Below are 14,929 nucleotides of genomic sequence, written 5' to 3'. Positions count from 1 at the left end.
GACTTCATCTTCCTGAATTGGCCCCTGCTGGGTATTTCCCTTAGGTCAACTCAGATCATTTTATTGCTGGCTGCTCTTGGCTGCTTGTTCTCACCCCACAACTGTTTTCAAGGGAGCACTGTTGAAGCTGGGCCCTCTGCTCTGCGGCTGAACTCTATTACACGACAGGGTGGACCTGGAGCTCACCTCTCCAGTGTTTCTCACTCTCACTGGTTTGCGCATGCGTATTCTTGTGTACACGTCCGTGCGGGAGAGAGCAGAGAGCGGGAGAGACAGACGGACGAGACCAGAATGGCTTGCAGAGTGAGGAGATGGTAATGTGGGGTGAGGAGGCTCTTCCAGATATGCTAAAGTATCACTGCTAAGATTCCTGTAGACCCTTTCTATCAAGCGTAGTCTAGGAAATACAAGGCCATTCTGCCCACTCCATAAGATAATTCTAAGACCCGTCAACAAGTCAATGCTCCTGATCTTCAGATGGGAGAGCTAGAAAAGACTTAGGCAATTTTGTATTTCTATCCTGAGGCCCAAAGTCACGGAAAGACCTGCCCAAGGTCACAGGGCTAATAACACCAAAGCAAAGTTGGTACAATGGATCCCGGAAACACCAAAGTAACTGATACCTATTAACAACAGTGGTATTAACAACCATTGCAATGTATTTGGATAGGTATAAATGCTTTAAGAAAATTGTCTGTTTTAGTTCACTGGTAAGGAACTTCATTATAGACTTCAGGAAAAATATTTCTATAGCCTCTTTACCTGCTCAGCTATGCAAAGGAAAGATCTAGAAAAATCAATTGTTTCCATTCTCCCTAGGATTTCACAATTTTAAAAAAGTTGTCTAAGGATGAGCTGGTAAGTCTCCCCTTGTCATGAGAACACCTTTATCATTTTCTGCAAGCGGTTACACAGAGCCCCCAAACAATTACCTCTGCATCTGTCCTGTTCCCCTTCTTTGCTTGAGATAAACCAGGAAGCCAAGACAAAGCAAAATGCTGCTACTTTTTGGTTTTTAAATAAGGAAACAAGATATTTTTTTCCTCCTCAAACCTGAATAAATGTGTGTGTATGTGTGTGTGAAATAATTACAGCAATTTTTAATGAGGTGCTTTATGTGAATCTCATGGTTCCTATTTACAAAGTATTTACTATGGTACCCATTTAGCATTTATTTACTGCCTATTATGTGCCTAGAACTAGCTAGTCACTCAGGATACAAAAAGAATCCAAGATAGCCCATGCCCTTAAAAAATCTGCCAATCTAGTCAGGAAACCATGAAAAGTTAAATTAATTTTCCTGGACTTTTTCTCTATAAAGCAGAGCAGGTAGAAGGACCACAGAGGAGGAAGAGGGAGCGAGACCAGTGCAGACTGGAACAAACAAGGAGGTTTTGTGGGAAGAGGTGGTCTTTAAATAAACTTTGACTGAGTCGGAGGATTTGGGAAGAGAGGAAGCGGTAGAAGTAAAAAAGGGAAATGCTATTCTAGATAGGACGAGCTGTCCCTGCAGCGGCTAGGGGCAGGAATGGGGAGGAACAGGCAGAAAGTCAGTGTGCTTGATGTGGGAGCTTCCTGGAAGGCACTGTGAAGAACCAAGGGGAATGGGAAGGACAGGGCAGACTGTGAGAGTGAGGAAGCACCGTATCTAGTGGTGTTTTGGAAACTAATCCACACAAAAGAAAAGAAAGCAAAAAAACCCAAAAATCCTGATTTTTAGCATGTGCAGATTCCCATGGTGTAAATACTTCTACCCTGGCTGATTTCAGGCTGACAAACCACAAATTCCTGAATATTTTAAAATTGAGTCTAGCCCATTCTCAGAAAATGGGCTGATACAGTTTCCAGACTTCAGGGTAGGAGAATGACATGGTAAAACTAAGCCAGATTGGGAGAGTTTCATTTGTAGTGGAAGAACGGAGATGGTAGAGGCTGGAGTTGGGAGGGCCATTTTGGAATTTATATAAATAATCCAACTGTGAGTTTAATAAGTCAGCTGATCACAATACAAATCACAAATAAGAGGTACCTGGCTGGCTCCGTTGGTGGAGCAGGCCACTCTTGATCTCAGAGTCATGAGTGCAAGCCCTACACTGGGCACAGAGCCTACTTTAAAAAATTTGTATTATCCATAGACTTTTTTTTTTTTTTTTTTTTAATTATAAAGAAGAGGGGGCAGAGGAAGAATACATTTGGAAAGAAGAACCAAGGAGACTAGAGGAGAGGAATTCAGGGAGGGAGGAAGAATAAATGATTTGGGTTTTTAGTCCAGGTGATGACAGGGAGGGATCATATAACACTAAATGTGGAAATAGGGGACACAGAGCATTTTACAGTTTTTATAAATAAGTAGTTTCTCACTCTGAAAAACACCCCCAAGAAGCAGGGCCGTGGCCCTTCCAATTTTTGAGTCCACAGACTGCGGCCAGTCCACGGAAGACCACCTGGGCGGTCAGGAGACTTACAAGCCTACAAAATGCCATCTGCTCCCTCATGAACACTTCTCAGAAAATGGAAGTCCAGAGGGGTCTGTCACAGCTATGCACATGTATCCAACCCACAGCCAGCAGAACTCAGAAATGTCACATAAGAACTTTCAATAAAGCTAGAAACCACCCACTGGCGTGGTGGTGTAATTCCCCTAGCTACGTAAACCATAGCCAGCCTGACCTTTGCTAGCATGGGAGGGTGGAGAAAATTTTGCTGATTTACCAACGTAGAGAGTTTCTCTTAACCCTTCTATAACGCTGGTCAGGAACGTCACATCTCCAACACCTGACAATGGTGTACATTTTTAGCCAGTCTAAAAGCACTCAGCACAGACAAAAGGCTGAACTCCTATGCAAACACCAGTAAAGCAACCTGTGAGCGTCAGTCTCAAAAATCAAGTCACTTAGCAGTTGCCCTTATACTAAGGACCCCAAATCAACGTATGGAGGTGTGACAGTCTTCAAGGTGGAGGTTACAGATGTCTGTGAGGGTGACACACTCGGATGAAAAAGGAAGCTGGCCTATAGAGACGGGGCATGAGCCTCTCCAAATGCAGGGAATCAGATGCCGGGGAAGTTGGCTAAGCCTGAATCGCCAGGCTCCGGCTGGGTTCACTGGCCAGGGCCCCTCAGCCCAGTCTCCCAGTGCCACAGGGGGCAGAAAGGCAGAGAGGAGAGGCGGTGGGGCTATACGTCAGTGTCAAGTTTCTGCCCCTCTAGGACAGATCCCTTACCTTCAGACAGGGACAAATCATCAGCTGGAGACACCAGGTCTGCCTGAGAAGCTAGAGCTCCGCTTAGATGCGTAGTAATTTGATTCGTCAAGATAACCTGTGAACAGACAGGGAGAAGGTGGGGGAAGGGAGAGAAGAAAGAGACCAAATTAATTATTAGAGCTCTCGAAAGAACAGACTGTGGTTCAGGAGAGGACTGATAAGCACAGGTAGGAAAACCCCAGTTCTGACTTTCATCAGTTTCATCTGCGGGGCAAAACATCTGGCAAAACCTACAGGTCATTCAAAACACAGAAAAGAGGAAACAGGCTTCTTTTGGAGCTTAAACCACTAATTGGTTCCTTCTAAGTGCTGAGTAAATTGGGTCTGAGAGGTGTTAGCTAAATAATGGAAGGCTAACCAGAGAATTAAGATGCATCTGAACGTATTTGATCAAGCTTCAAGTATTAGGATTATATCCACAGCCCAAGATATTGCTAGTGCTAAATAAAACCAGTAATCTGAAACTGGGATGCCTGTGGCTTCTTCCATATTAACTCCAAGTCAGGGTTTTATTTCCAAATTTGTGAAAGTGTAATAAGATTCATCTATAAAGGAACAACCCTCTTCTTACAGATTCGTTGAACTCCAACAAAAACATTCCAGTCTCATTATGCATTTAAAACACAAATTAATATAATCCTACCTATTCAAAATATGGTTCATAACACCGAAAATTCCTATGATTCACTGCCACACTGTGACATCTGATTCAGTCAAGAAACTATTCTTTCCCTTAAAAATCTTCATTTATAAAATTTACTATATTGTTTAGAAGCCTGAAGGAAGAATAAAATACAGATTCTCTCCTGGAACATTACACCGACTAACACCACAATTGTTTCCCAAGGTTTGGTGGGGGTTCCCATCATGCGGAAAAACTGTGGGCATTTTGGTCACTCGGAGGAAACGTCCCTTCTGAAAACAGTACCAGGCACTTGGTATCTGGAATAAGCATCTAGTTGGACCATCTTGGTCTGTCCCGGGGGTCAGCTATGGTTTTGCTGCCCCCGAACTTGAAGAGAAATGGAAACGATCTCTATTCTTCATTGTCCAGCTTTTCAGCTACACCTCTGTCATTGTCTCTTGAACAAACCAGGGACACGTTATAAATCCTCTACCAATGGCAGCTTAATTGGGGACTGAGAGGGGAGCATGATGGCAAGGTCAGGCAAAGAAATGAAGTACTCTATTAGCAAAGACAACCTTGGCAAGGTCCGTGTGTGTGACCGAGGCTTATGAGTGTCCAGCTGCTCTGAAGCGACAGTCAGACCCTGCAGCGCTCTTCTAAGTACGCGCTCATCTCCTCTGCATCCTTCTGCTTCCCTGCTTTTCATCTGGGCTGGTAAGAATCACACACGATGTGTCTGCATTACAACGGCTTTGCAGAGTGGAGTAACAGCCTGCTCATCCAAAAACAAATGTGCCTTTGTAGGAGTATGAATACAAATTATGTTCATTTCTCTCTTTATAATACAGGGCGTGGGCTTTGGAGTTGTATTAAACTGGGCTCAAATCTTGACTCTGACACCACGCACCCTGGGAAAGTCACTTCAACGTTTGAGTTAAGTAGCTTTATTTGTTCACAGGTAAAATCTACCCATCTTATAGAACTGTTACAAGAATTAAGTGAGATAAACAATGTGAGGCACCTAACATAACGTCCAGCACGTAGTAAATAATCAATAAATGGGAGCCATTGTTATTGGTGTTGTTTTCTTCAGAAACGATGCTATATAAGTTAAATATCTATTTAATATATAGTAAATGCCATGTGCTTCAGACAATTAGATCTAACAGGAGAAGTCTAAACCACAAATTTCTACACTAGGATACACTTTAGGATCTAATCACTCCTCCCAATCTTAGCCCTTCTTAAGTTTTATTCAATGATCTCAGTAAGAAAAAGATAGCAATCATTTAAAGGCAGGCCCATAAGGTACTGGTATTACTCTGAAAATACTATTTATTTATTTATTATGAAATACTATTTTTTTATTTATGCTTTATTTACTAAACTACAAAACAATGTATCTGTTTGTCCTAGTTTTTAAAAATGTGAAGCTTCTGAGAGATTAAAATAGGAAAGCTCTACTTTTTTTAGAGGATTCTTCTGAAAGATGTCTTGGTAAAAATGAACGAACTTTAATGATATGGCAATAATAATACAAAAAAAAATTGTACTGAATACCTCCCATGCAAGGCCTGTCACCATATTCACAGGGGGAAATAAAGAGTAAGGGCTCTGTATGTCTTCTCTAGAAACTTGTAATTAAGAGATGAGCCACCTACTAAAATATTCAGATCATTTTTTCCCCCTCTATTTTAATATTTCACTGGTCCTTCATGGAAGCCTGTCCTGAGGTGGTTTTATTACACAGAACTAATAAAGTTATGTCCAGCAGAACCTCAAACCAAACTCCAGATGTCCCTCAGAAGGTACTCAGCTCCATTTCCAAATCCAACGAAAGACGAGGTAGAGAAGAAGACATTTCACTTTCCCAGGGCAAAAGTGGTTTTGCTAATAATCCTCTCCTTTTGCATTAGGCACCCGAAAGCCAAATCACTGAAGGACACGCAGGAACCAAACTCGGGGCTTTGCTAATCACACCATCGTACTAAATTGTTGTGGTTTTCTAAATCCGTGTTCAGCAAAATGATAGAATGGAAACATTTTCAAATAGCATCGCTGACAAATAACCCCAGCTTGGGCAGAAGCCTATAGATGGGTTGTCCCCTGGAGACCGGAAAACTACATCCTTAAAATAACCTGTAAAATACTATTACACATTGTAAACAGAGTCTTAAACTACCTGTTTCTGAAAATTTGTTCCGACTGACACTTCAAAAGGGCTTCCTTGCCACTTTACTCCATTGGAAAGATCAGGGCTTCTGATGCTTGGCGCTCTATTTGTGGGAGAGCAGTCTGCACAGTAGTTAGGGTAAGGGCTTGGGAGTCAGACAGACCCCAGTTAAGATCTTGGGCTCCAGCACTTTCTAGCTGTATGACATTGGGCAAGTCCCATACTTCTCTGGCATGGTAATGTTGAACTCACAGGGTTTTGTGCCACTGGATAATGCAAATAAGATCCCTAGCATTAGTGCCTGACCAGCGGTAAATGCTAAAATGTTACTACTCATCACTGTATTTGGCTATCCTTTGCTGTCTGGTACTTTCCTTTTTAGGTAGAGAACACACCTGATTCCCTTTTCTATGTCATATAGCCCACTGCTGACAAAGACCAAACACTCATATGTTCAAAAAACCATGACAATTTAAATGAAATTACATCCAACATTTTTGCCATTTCTCTGAAAGTATGGCTTATTGAAAACACACCCCCCCCCCCCAGCCCTACCCTCCATGAACTACAGATCAAAGGCCAGAATGGGACTCTTGGGCTAAGGGGAAGATATGCTGGTTTTTTGTTTGTTTGTTTGTTTATTTTAATGGTCATGATCACATCTGAAGCCAGGAGGAGACGAGTCTAGCTTCAAGTTTATTGTTCAGGAAGGAGAATACCATCCGCCTACTGGGAAGAGGAGGCTTTGTAAGTCGGATAAAGTAACTATTGTCTCCACTCAACTCTGTATGTAGAGAGACCACTCACTCCCAGGGCTTCTCCATTCTGCCCTCTGGGTTGCAGGAAGCTTCGGGTACACTTGGCTTGCAAATGGCCCTCTCATCATGCCACAGAGGCCTTGAGTCTCATTTTTAGTGCTCCTCTCCCAAGGCAAAACTGGGGTGAGACTTCTGTCTCTAAAGACCATGTCCCTGGGTTCCAAGTTTTCTCTGGCATTATCTGACTTCTCTAAGTGAACCTACTCAGTCCTTCTATGTACAACGTCTATGCTCAGTTTAAGGGTACAATAAAGCTCTTTTAAAAGAAGAAACTTTAGGGTACATATTCAGAAATAACCCAGTAAGTCCTGCTTTCACGGTGAACAGGACTTAGAGAAAAAAAATGTGGAGAGTTAGGAAATAGTTAAGGATCAGGTAAACTAATAAGGCAGATGGGTATGAAGGATTATCATTTTGGTCAGAAGACAGGGTCCTATGGATGAAAAAGCCTAACTAACACACAAACAGAAATATGACTCATTTCTGTTAAGTATTAAAAATAAATAGGTTCAGAGAGCAAATAACTGGAGATAAGAAGGTAGGAGCAGAATAAATTGATCAGAGCCATCAGCTCCAAGGCTCAGGGGGTTGGGGAGGTGCAGTCCAGTGGGCAACTGGCCTGCCTCTCCACGAGTCTCTGTGTCCAGTGCACACCGCTCGCCTTCAGTAGACCCATCCTTCCTTGGCTATGCTATGACCAGGCTCTACCTATGCTGTACCCATGCCCCCTATCCTACTCACACTTCCTGGTCCAGAATATATTCTACCTTAGGGGCCACTGTCTGTCTGGTCTGATCTACCCTCCAGTGAAGTATTAGAAGTATTTCTGCTGGGGCCTCCAGGAGCAGCCCATGGGAATACTGGAAAAAGGGGCACAGAAGAGAAAGTGGGACAGCCCTGAAGAAATCAGGGTGGAGAACTGTAAGATCTAAAGGCACAGCCTTTGGCAGAAGAAGCTCCTTTTTATTGGACTCTTGGAGGGTGGCAGAGAAGAAGGACTTCATGGTAAGCCTGGGACAGAAGAGGTTGGAATAGACTATCTGGCCCTCTTTGGTCAGCAAAAGTAATATTCATGGTCAGCAAATCTATAACTCAGTATTTACAAGTCAGATTTTTTTTTTTAAGGACCTAAATATATGGCACACGCCCTCATTCAACTTTCTGTTGGGGCAAATGAGAGGCAAAATCTGCAAGGCTCACTTTCCACCAGGTGAACTGGAGTTACCTGCCTGAGGCGAGCAGCTCAGATAAGACGAAGGGATGCGTAGGCTTCCCTGCCCGCCCTTTCTCCTAAGGCAGCAGTGGGCAGAGGAGAAGAGAGAGGAGCCCTCAGCTCAGACCTCAGGATGGGTGACTTCTCCAGGCCTGCATGTTCCAGTCTAGAGAATCTGATCTATAGATTTCTTTGTTTATTATTTTTAATGTCCAGAAATGGGAAGATTATCGAAGTGCTGCATTGTAACAAGCCTGATTTTGTGGCAAGAGTCCTCTTGGACTCCGATGCCACAAAATAACCGTAAGTCAAGTCGGTAAGTAGTGGCAACTTCTACAAAGGAGCCAAGCATTTGAGGCGGTCTGAGTCGAGCTCTGCGTATCATTTTGGTGGTGCTCAGTGGGCCTGGATGCACGTGGCACGTCATTTCCGAGGCCCACAGAAGGCCTGGGATCTAAAGCTCTTCATGGAACTCATGTCTCTGTACAAGAGTTTAGCGGGGGAGGCTGGGCTAGAGGAATCGCGAGGCCCTTCCAGGTCATTTCTATGCCCATAAAAACACCCACTTCCTCCTCCCACCCACTTTCTGTCAGAAACCTGCTACACTCTAACACAGAGAATCAGACAAGTTCTGAAATAGCTTTAATTGGGCCTGTAGCGCTAGGTGCCTCGGTGGTCCTGAATCCTCCCAGTTACTCAGGAAAACAGGCAGAGAAAGGGCATCGCCCACGCAATGGAGAGAAGGGCTGGGGGATGACTTTGCTCAAACTGCCTGCCCGAAGCCCAGTCGAGCACTCTCAAAATGACAGGCTCTGCTTTTCATAGGTTCTGAAGTCATAGTTCATTTTTCCTTCTTTTTGTACTAAAAATGGTCTATTTTTCGAAGGTATAAGCTTTTTTAAATTGTTATTTTTGGTATCTAAAATGATCCTAATTGCCAGATAAGTGGGTGATCGAGCCTTTCTATCTAAACATAGGCCTTGGTTGGCTAAGTCAGAAATTCTGGGTTTTAATCCTGGCTCTGTTAAGGGTTGCTGAATGTCCTGTTTATAAGAAGACAGAGGCCGGAATTTTCCTGTGAGAAATTGTTAAGGTTCATTGAGTCCTTTCATCACTGAGGCTTGAGAGAAAGGCCCTGGAGTGGTTTTCACCATACTCTCCTCTTGATTCCCAACCATGACGGTACGGTGTCTGCCCCAACCCATTCTGCTGTACAGGAGCTGGGAGTGAGAGGGAAAGGAGAAGGGCCCCCCCTCTCTCCTCCTCAAGAAAGTGGGGGAGCGCACGAGGTGGGGGGAGGGCAGCTCCGGGTGCAGTACAGGAACAGAGGGAGTGCCCCCAAGAGAGGCCTAGAGGCCCACACTCACAGACACATGCCTCTTCCCTGACTCTCCCCATCCCAACCCTTTCCTGTCACTTCCAGCTTTGAAAAGAGATATCCAGTATTTGTTGTGAACTAAAGTCAGACCAAATATTTTGGCGTTTGAGCGTCACAGTTCTGGTTTTACTATTCACTGGCTTAATTTTGCCAAGGTCTGGAAAATTATAAATCATTCCGTTATGAAAAAATAATCATTCTTCTTTAGTGTCAGCCCAGAGAATATCAACTGTCGGTTCTAAAAGAAAGAACTGATAAGGTTTTAGTATTCCAGCCTGCTTGAAGGTCTGTAGGACAATTGTTTTCTGGGAAAATCTGAAAGGCCATGGGGGATTTTCCTTTCAAAATATTTGTGGTAAAAGGACCAAACTTCAATTTGGCCTGAAGAAAACACTGTTGTGGGAGTCAGGCATCCTGCCTCGTATTTCTGACTCTGTCACTAGCCTGCTGTGCACTTCTGGAAAATGCTCCTAACTTCTCTGAATCTAAAAAGTGTTGAGTCCATAAAAGACATAAAGAAAATGAATCTATTACCGCTATAAATGTAGCAGGCTGCTATGAAAAATGTTACACATTTCAATTCACATCGTGATGAGTGTTATACTTAAAATTTCCTCTCATCATTGATTCTCATCATCTCTACCCTCGAGAAATCCATTTTACACAGAACCAATTGGCAGTAGCAGAGGAAGAGAGAAGGAAAAGAAAAGAACAAAGGCCACAACTTCAAATAATTTGGTATTTATTGTGAGAATACTTTCAAAGCTTGATAAAAAATTCACATCTCTTATTATGAATCCAGGGGGAAAAAAATCTCTCTCGGAGGTCTCACTGTGGAAATTCACAGGCGATGCTCAAGAGACACTGCTTAGGAGGACAGTCCCTAGAGTAGGAGAGTCCTGAACGAAGACACGGGCTCAGGACGAGGCCACAGAGATGGAGGAAGAGAAATGAGTCTCCACAGCTTCGCACAAACACACACTCAATCACACAGAGACTGATGACACTACTGCTTCTATGTCAGCCGTTATCTAGATCAGAGTTCAGAGACAACGAACGCAAGCAAAACTACATCTGCCATTTGGTCAAAATAAAGATACAAGAAAACTGCAGCACGGTAGGGTGGCTTTGGCTCACTTCTGCAGGGGTGCACATGCAAGGGGGTGCAGTGGAAACCCGGTGGGGGGCAGCTGCTGTGTGGGCGTGAACGCTCTGGTTCCACTCTCACCGTGCTCCTCCACGGCTCCAGTGGGGCTGAGGTTAACACATGCCGGTTCCGGGTCTCAAATGGGGTGACAGTTGTTGTGAGGCCACAAACAGCAGCCCGGTATGCTGTTTCCACCTGCAGCCCAACCTGGGCGACATCCTGTCAGTGATCTTGGGCTCGTTGCAGGAAATAACACGCAGCGCTGGTGACCTGCGACAGTGGGCTCACAGCAGCTTCAAACGGCGCCTTCCCCAACCGTGGGCCATTTTGCCCTTAGCTTGGGATCCGAGAGGTCTGTGGCCAGCTGGGGCTTGGAAGCGAACAAGGCCAAGTGCTGGATGACTCTGAGGCTCACAGATGTGGAAGGAACCTTCCTACCAGCCTTCACCGCGCTGTACATTTCTTGCGGCCGAGTCACTTTTGGTGGTTTGTTTGGTTGTCCTCGCCCACTCCCTTACTGCCCACTGAGCCCCATAGAAAGGAAGGGGAGGTGAATTTCCAACAGCCCCCTGAGTTTCTGCTGACCTTTTTAGGTGTTTTTGTTAATTGATGGTGCTTTCTATTCACGTGTTTGCCTGGGTTCTGGGGATTCCCCTCCTTTTGATTTGCAAGGAGGGTTAGAAAGACACAGCTTCGTGATCAGTCCGTCACAGGCAGCTACTACTGACTGATTTCCCCTCCTTAGACTCATTTGAGACCAAGAAAAGAGTTCTGTTGAGTCACTTGCTCCCCAGGGGTCTGAAAGTATGGCTCTTGGGGGAGTCCAGCCTGATAAACACCGACTTTGCTGTTCTCCAGCCCCAGCCAAAGTTATAGCAGCCTGTCCCGGGGAGGAGCTGAAGCCCAGAGGGGCCTCTGATCTCACCCCGCCTCTGAAAAACCTCCAAAGAAGAACAAGCCAACACTAATCTGACTTCTGTATCTCTGTGCCACTCAGGCAAATGGCATTCCAAGGGCTCTCTGAACTCAGAAACTGGGTGTGTGCATTCAATTCTATCTCCAAAGTCAATCTGTAGCATAAAATGAGAGCAAAGATCATTCACAACCTGTTCAAAAGGAGTCAGAACATCTGCCTAGGAACAAATTTCCAAGACAGCAGCCTAATCAGAGAAGTCTTTGAACAAAAACTATGTATTTGATATTCTCAAAGAAGGGATACTGTGTAAAGCATTGGGTTTTTTTTTTTTTTTTTTTGAAGTGGGGGAGTTGGGAGTTGAAGCTATCTGTCTATATCCATACTTAAATAAATGACATCAACATCCACAAACACTAATAACCTATAATTAAACAAAGTCAACATAAAAAAGACAGAAGAGGAATAGGCCCAAAACAAATACATTAAAATGGCTAAATATTTACATGGCAAGTGAGGATGGGAAATGCCCTTCCATGGCAATGTCCTTGGAGTGGAGATCTTTGATCGTGGCCACTAACGAGCCAATCCCATCATGTGCTACAGGCCCATAAAACGATGTCCTAGCCAAGAGCAGATCACACTCAAGGCACAAGCCCCAGTGCCAGATGTCAGATAGGTTTTCAGTCTCCAGTATCTATTCTGGTGGCTTGGGAATGGCCACTGGGAGCTCTGTTCCAAGAGAAAGTGTGAGGTTGCGTTGGGCCCCCATGGTTGCTGGAGGGGACGGTGAGGGACATGAGCTGCTAATCGGAACTGCACGAGAGCGCTATCCTGTCATGTTTCCTCCCTCATTTTCGTTCGCCTGCCTTTTCACCTCTCACCTCACGTCATTAACAGGAATAGCGACTGCACTTGATGTATGCATGGTGCTTTACACTTTTCGGAGGATGCTCACAGAGGGGTCTTAGCCACTCCTCACTGCCTCACGAGAGAAAGGGCTCTTGTGTGTTAGGAGGGTGGGCTCTGGGGTCAGACCTCCTGGGTTTCTGCCTCAGCTCTACAACCACCCAGCTGTAGAATTCCAGGTAGATGATGTAATCTCTCTGTGCCTCATTTTCTTCAGCTGCATAATGAGAGAACGATTATACCAGTTTTGAGGATAAATGAGTTGACACAGAAAGCACTCAAGACAGAGCCTAATAACTAGCAGGTGCCTAACAACTCTCTGCTTTTTACTTATTATTCTACCCACTTCCATTTTTTCCAGTGGGAACACTGAAGCTTGTGACATTTTCAGTCTTCTCTGGGTTTCTCGTGGTTCACTCACTCTGGCTCTCATCCCCACGCCAAGTGTCCCATGCCAAAGCTGAAATGTCATCCTTCACTCTTCTTCCAGCTTCCATCTCTCAGGACCAATTCAAATCCCACCTCTTCCAAGAAGTCTTTCCTCACCATGCCAGCTGCAGCAGACTCATCTCTCAGTTCCTAATGCTCCCACTTGCCAACCGGTCCCAAGGAATTTAGTACGAGGATTTTTTTCTCTGTGTCATGGATGTGATTCTTACCTCTCTACCCACAGTGTAAATGTTCTGAGATTCCATGTGTCTCTGCCTCCCTGTCCCCATTCTAAAGGCGGGAAGGGAGAAGAGGACTAATGTCTACTTCCTGTGGATCCAAGCCTGTACCAAGTACTTTACATACATGAGTTCATTTCATCCTCACACCTCAGTGAGATAAAGGTCACTCCCCTGGTTTTGAAGATGAGGAAACAGAGGCTCAGAGGAGTTGAGCCATTTTCGGAGACGGACAGCTAACGCATGGCAGAGCCTAGTTCAAACCAGGTCTGTCTACACCTGCAGTGTGTGCTGGCTCTACCACGTAAAAGTTCCTTGACACGAACACGCACATTCTCCTGGATATTTGTGGATTAGTTTCCTCAGAGCACGGCATTTGCTGAGATCAGACGGACCAAGGGCCATGTGATTTAATGCAAAATCACATGTAAAGGAAAACTGAACAAGATGTTGAAGACTTAGACCAACTTTCAGCAGCAAGAAGAAACCAGTTGACTGTTAGAATGCTGTTTGGTGGCACTGGGAAATACTGAGTCTTCGGCGCGGGGAGGAACCATGCTCCAGCAGGTATGGCGAGAAAAAAGACACAGACTCCTGGATTCTATTTCTGTCTTGGCCACTAACCTCTCTGCTAATATTTTCACTTCTGCTAACATGTGATGACAAGAGTTTCAGAAGAAAGGCTGCCGCATGAGAGCAGAAGAGGATGGGCAGTTAGCTGGTTAGATGTAGTAGGGCCGCAAATGGCACTGGGATCTGGAGAAGGAACTCCATAGCCCGGACGAATCCCATGGGGGCCTTATCTTTCCAGATCCACTTCAACTCACAGGGGACAGCCCTGGGTAGCTGCCCTCCTTAAATATAAATAACCTAAAGGGACTGTCTTCAGCTTAGTTAGGATCCGCGTGAGCCATTCAAAAAGCTTGTTTTCTGACTTGAAATGATGTTTGCATGCATTTTCTGACTGGTTACACCATACACTGGTGGTGCTAAATAAGAAAAAAAAAAAAATCAGTCAATTCTTCATGTTTGGTAATTGATTCATGAGGTATATTAGTGCCGGTGTTTGTGACAGAAGCCCTGGTCTGTCTACGGTGGAGACACGGCTGGGATGGATCCTCATGATCCTCATGAAAAGGATCAGAGCTTTGTTCTTGGTCCTTGACATCATCCAGCCAAGAGGCCGGGCCTGGAAGCACTGGTAACCCAGGCAGGTTTGTGGTCATGGTGGCAAAGATTTAAGGGGCATTATGAGCCCTTTGAAAACAAGAAACATGGGAGCTATGGATGGTGGCTTTCCATTTCCACATATCTGAAGTCCCACTGACTTCAGAATCCTGGGGCTGTGGGCAAGTCTTGTGGATGATTTCCTGCTCAGATCCAGGCCTAGAAAGGGATCATGGCTGAAAAGGAACAGCCAGCTGCTTTGGAATGGGAGGACAAGGAAGCTCTTCTCTGTCTGGTTATTTACAACACAGTGCTGAGGCTCATGGACTCCTCCTGCCCTCCCCAGGACCACACTGAAATGACTAAATCTGCCTGTTACTCCAGTGAATCCAGTCAAATAAATAAGTCAATTCTTTTTAAGTTTGTGGTCTCAACTCCTTGTTGGTTTATTGCAAAATTAAAGGGCATACAGAGTAGAACCATCAATCAGTAACCAGCAGAGGAATAAGCTCTTTGTGGAATGTACTGAGAAGCAGGAAAGAAGAAGGGGAAAAAAATGAAAAGAAACCTCATGAAATGGTCATTTGTTAGGAGAACAGAGGGGGGGAAATCCACATTTCACATGCAGCATCATTTAGGAAAAGCCTTAT

General features: G+C 44.7%; 1 protein-coding gene across 7 annotated transcripts in view; it reads right to left on the bottom strand.

Moving 5' to 3' along the window:
* Window positions 1–14,929, bottom strand: part of RAD51B (RAD51 paralog B) — a 680,659-nt gene that overhangs the window by 266,599 nt on the left and 399,131 nt on the right. For all 7 annotated transcript variants that reach the window (XR_007128523.1, XR_007128524.1, XM_047735892.1 and 4 more), the window contains one exon: window positions 3,224–3,320. Coding sequence is in view for 5 of the 7 variants with exons in the window: in XM_047735892.1 (XP_047591848.1) it covers window positions 3,224–3,320 (97 nt within the window). In the remaining 2 variants the exon portion in view is untranslated. The remainder of the gene's footprint in view (window positions 1–3,223; window positions 3,321–14,929) is intronic.

This window comes from Lutra lutra, chromosome 7 (genome assembly GCF_902655055.1).
Source record: "Lutra lutra chromosome 7, mLutLut1.2, whole genome shotgun sequence".
Taxonomy (NCBI): Eukaryota; Metazoa; Chordata; class Mammalia; order Carnivora; family Mustelidae; genus Lutra; species Lutra lutra.
The sequence above is the reverse complement of the archived record's forward strand: the minus strand, read 5'-3'. Positions and strand labels throughout refer to the sequence as shown.